Source organism: Clupea harengus, chromosome 21 (assembly GCF_900700415.2).
Source record: "Clupea harengus chromosome 21, Ch_v2.0.2, whole genome shotgun sequence".
In the NCBI taxonomy this organism is placed as follows: domain Eukaryota; kingdom Metazoa; phylum Chordata; class Actinopteri; order Clupeiformes; family Clupeidae; genus Clupea; species Clupea harengus.
In genome coordinates, this window is record NC_045172.1 from 24,752,696 (window position 1) to 24,757,695 (window position 5,000).

At 46.1% G+C, this 5,000-nt stretch overlaps 1 protein-coding gene across 1 annotated transcript in view; it reads right to left on the reverse strand.

The window, feature by feature from the left end:
• Positions 1–5,000, reverse strand: part of epha6 (eph receptor A6) — a 47,241-nt gene that overhangs the window by 32,873 nt on the left and 9,368 nt on the right. Inside the window, exons 3-4 of the mRNA XM_042702865.1 lie at positions 784–1,068; positions 1–230 (exon numbers count right to left, since the gene is read on the reverse strand). The exon at positions 1–230 is cut by the window's left edge and continues 161 nt beyond it. Of these exons, the coding sequence (XP_042558799.1) occupies positions 1–230; positions 784–1,068 (515 nt within the window). The remainder of the gene's footprint in view (positions 231–783; positions 1,069–5,000) is intronic.

The following is a 5,000-nucleotide window of genomic DNA, read 5'->3' on the forward strand; positions in this document are numbered from 1 at the left end:
GCGCGCGGCACCGTGTCCGGAAACAGCGCCAGGTTCCGCAGGGTGGACGGGCACTTCTTGTAGAACACGCGCACGGACACCAGCGCGACGCAGGCCCCCACGTCCTGGAACGCCAGGTGGAACCCCCGGCGCGTGAGGGGCCCGACCTCGCGCACCTCCGTGTTGAGGCGCAGCACGCGGTCGCCCAGGTCCGTCTGCGTGAAGCTCTCGTCCGCGGCGATGGTGTCCACCTTCAAGGAGGAAAAAGAAGAAGGAGGAGGAGTTCCGGTCGTCGTGAACAACATGGAGTAGACGCACTTACTTCATGCTCCCACCTACTTTATAAATGTATAGAATTTAGCCCCTTTTTCCAACCCTACGAATACTCACTTACAACTTTTAACCCCTAATAATCAATCCTGTGAGAAGATGGCCACGAAAAACAGCAGAAATAAAGAAAGAAAGGAAGACACTACTGCCAAGAGGAAAAAGAAGGAGCGAGAAGGAGCTGCTGCTCAAGTCCATCTTTTGAGAGATCGTCCGCGCAAATCCCCCAGGAAGCGATAACAAGGGGTTTAGCAGAGCCTAAAGTATGTATTACTTCTGGACGTGTGTCATTTTAATAGGATGAGCTATCTACCTTTTATGTCCTTCTGCCATAGAGCTGTGTTTTATATACAATATATATATATACAATTTTATATGTAATATATAGTTTTAATCTTTTAGAAATATTTGTCTATATCTTATCCACATGCTCACACACAGAGAACACTTGTGTCTTTGTATATTTGAATATATAACCTTGGCGTAGTCGGCAGGGTGCAGGGTGCGCTGGGCGGCGGGGGGCAGCGGCGCGTCGGACTCCTGGTACAGCAGGTTGAACGTCTCCTTGCAGGTGCCGCCCACCCAGGGGATGGAGTTGCAGTCGCGCAGCGTGAAGCGCAGCTCCACGGACGCCTTCCGGGCCGCCCGCCGGGGGATCCAGTCGGACAGCAGCCAGTTGTTCTGGTGGGGCTCCAGCACCTGGCACACCTGGAACGTGTGGATGGGCCGGTTCTGCTCGTCCATCTCAGTGATGGCGTCCCACTGGGGGGGGAGTGGGGGGGGGGGGGGGGGTTAAGAGAGAGATGTTCAGTGACAGTGAGTGTGTGTGTGAGTGTGTGCGCTGAAAAAGAGATGTTCAGTGACGTGTGTGTGTGTGTGTGTGTGTGTGTGTGTGTGTGCGCTGAAAAAGAGATGTTCAGTGACGTGTGTGTGTGTGTGTGCTGAAACATTGCAGACAGCAATCAAGCTTCTAAGCACTTAGAGAGCACATAGACTAGCAAGAGAAACTGAGCACTAAAGATGCTAAATATGCTAAATATGCTAATACTAACAAACACCATTAATACTAACGAACACCAAGGCTACAATTCTTCAATTCATTTGAGTTTATTTGTCTACAAGTCATGTCAAAATGTATACTGAACGGTTGATCAAATGGCATCCCTAGCAACTCAGGAAGGTAAAGTGGTAATGGTTTCACCACTTTTACATCATGTAGCCTGTGTGTGTGTGTGTGTGTGTGTGTGTGTGTGTGTGTGTATGAGTATGTGTGTGTGTGTGTATGTGCAAGTGTGTGGGGGTGTTCTAGCTTAGCTCTGTGATCTGCCGCGCTCATGGTGAATAAACCTAAAGCTGAGATCACAGGAGGAACAGCCTCTCCTTATCTTCTGAACCACTAGCTTCTCCCTAACCCACCGGCTCCCTGGAACAGCCTCTCCTAATCGGGGGAGACAGTGGTACAGGAGGTAGAGAAGTCGTTTAGTAATCAGAAGGTTCTCAGAAGGTTAGTTAGTTCCATTTAGTGCTAGTTCGATTCCCTGTCAAAGCGTCCTTGAGCAAGACACTGAACCCCTAATTGCTCCTGATGTGCAGTGTGCCATCAGTGTAAATGTAAAAATGTGTATACATCCTTGTAAGTCGCTTTGGATAAAAGCGTCTGCTAAATGTAAAATGTAAATGTAATCTCTGACTCCCTGGAGCTGCTAGAGTTACTCCCTTTTCTCTCAGCAGCAAGAGATCAGTCATGTACCTTGCTGGTGAAGTGACCTACCTACAGTAGTACGGTCCATTCCAGTGACAGCCTTGGTACATTTAAAAAGCTTTTAAAAACTCACCTTTTTAAACATTATATGTCTAATTAGTTCATTTGTTTAAGGCATACTCTGTAAAAATATATCTTTTTGGTATCATTATTATTATCATTTGTTTGTTTTTACTTTAAATGAATACTTTTTCATTATGTTTATAACTTACTTTTTCTTTGTTGCTTATTTATTTATTTATTTACTGTTTTTCATCTAATATCTTTCTAATGTTTTGTAAATTGCTTTGGACAAATGTGTCTGCTAAATACTGTGACTGTATCTATAACTATAAACCAACAGTCCAGGCTCTCTATGTGCCAATGTGTGTGTGTGTGTGTGTGGGTGTGTGTGTGTGTGTGTATGACACACCCACACACCCACACAAGTTGAATTTTTCGGGCAAGACACAAGTCTCTTGCCGAAATATTAAACATTCAACCACACAGCTGTCAAAACAAAATGCAAACCTGGACACACAAGCCCCACAAACATACACACTGGAAAGCTATGCAAACACACACACACACAGCTGTCAAAACAAGAGGCACACACGCACACACACACTCACACACACACACACACGCACACACACACACACACACACACACACACAAAGACAGACAGACACTCACACACACACTGCTGAACTTTTAACCTTCAGAATAACTTCCTTTCCTGATGAGTTTCCAAACTATGCGTTCACAAAATGATCTCAGCTCCCAGCTCAGACGTCAGAGAGCGTTGGAATCCGATCGTCGTGATTAAGACCCAATTACACTGAAGCAGGTGTGAGGCCCGTCGGCATGGAGAGGCCCGTCGCCACGGAGAGGCCCGTCGCCACGGCAGCAGCTTATCTCTCTCCTCTCGGTCTTCTCTTCTGACTCATCACAGCAACCAATCAGATAGCATCTCAGATCTGCTGTGCAATTGTTCACGTCCCTCTCATCCTTTAGCACATAATCAGCTCAAACTGACCCTCAGGAGTGTGTGTGTGTGTGTGTGTGTGTGTGTGTGTGTGTGTGTCAGAGTATGGGTTAGAGTTAGGGTTAGGGGTTGGGGTTAGGGCACGGAACTCAGTCTGAGCTCATCTTCCTCTTTCACAGCAGCCCTGAGGAAGAGCACTACAGGGTTGACAGAGGAGACGAGAGGAGACCAGTTTGAGGGAGAGATCTCCAGGGTTGACAGAGGAGACCAGTTTGAGGGAGAGATCTACAGGGTTGATAGAGGAGCAGTTTGAGGGAGAGATCTACAGGGTTGACATACAGGAGTCCAGTTTGAGGGAGAGATCTACAGGGTTGATAGAGGAGCAGTTTGAGGGAGAGATCTACAGGGTTGACAGAGGAGACCAGTTTGAGGGAGAGATCTACAGGGTTGACAGAGGAGACCAGTTTGAGGGAGAGATCTACAGGGTTGACAGAGGAGACCAGTTTGAGGGAGAGATCTACAGGGTTGATAGAGGAGACCAGTTTGAGGGAGAGATCTACAGGGTTGACAGAGGAGACCAGTTTGAGGGAGAGATCTACAGGGTTGACAGAGGAGACCAGTTTGAGGGAGAGATCTACAGGGTTGACAGAGGAGACCAGTTTGAGGGAGAGATCTACAGGGTTCACAGAGGAGACCAGTTTGAGGGAGAGATCTACAGGGTTCACAGAGGAGACCAGTTTGAGGGAGAGATCTACAGGGTTCACAGAGGAGAAGCCTCAGCCAGGTCGAGTCAGAAAGGCTATTTGTGGACATTAATTAACTCAGCTGTCTGCTTGTTACATGGTCATTCATTAATTAATTAACTCATCTGTCTGCTTGTTACATGGTCATTCATTAATTAACTCCGCTGTCTGCTTGTTAGATGGTCATTCATTCATTAATTAACTCATCTGTCTGCTTGTTACATGGTCATTCATTAATTAACTCAGCTGTCTGCTTGTTACCTGGTCATTCATTAATTAACTCAGCTGTCTGCTTGTTACATGGTCATTCATTAATTAACTCAGCTGTCTGCTTGTTACATGGTCATTCATTCATTAATTAACTCAGCTGTCTGCTTGTTACATGGTCATTTATTCATTAATTAACTCAGCTGTCTGCTTGTTACATGGTCATTCATTAATTAACTCAGCTGTCTGCTTGTTACATGGTCATTCATTAATTAACTCAGCTGTCTGCTTGTTACATGGTCATTCATTAATTAACTCAGCTGTCTGCTTGTTACATGGTCATTCATTAATTAACTCAGCTGTCTGCTTGTTACATGGTCATTCTCTACATTCCTCCAACTCTATTTGCTCCCTTCTCTAACTGGAAAACTGTCAAAAGTAACGTTGTAAAATCACTGCCTGTCATTCTGCTCTCTGGCTTTGACGTTGTCCAATTCAACGGTTAAAGCGCACATGTGTGTGTGTCTCTGTGTGTGTGTGTATGTGTATGTGTGCGTGTGTGCGTGTATGTGTATGTGTGTGTATGTGTATGTGTATGTGTATGTGTATGTGTATGTGTATGTGTGCGTGTGTGCGTGTGTTTGTGAGTGTGTGTGTGTGTGTGTGTGTGTGTCTCTGTGTGTATGTGTATGTGTATGTGTGTGCGTGTGTTTGTGAGTGTGTGTGTGCGTGTGTGTGTGTGTGTGTGTGTCTTCTTGCTCAAGCTGATGCTTAGATGACAGGTGCACACATTAGTGCCAAGAGTGTCCAGGGAGATGATGATGCACACACACACAAACACACAGGCATCTGTGAGACGCTACAGGGCTTAGCTGTGAGTGTGTGTGTGTGTGTAGGTGTGTGGATGTGGGTGTGTGTGTGTGTGTGTGTGTGTGCATCATGTGTGCGGGACAGAGACAGAGACAGAGAGTGAGATCCATATTAAGCATTATGAACAACAGCATGTACACAGACC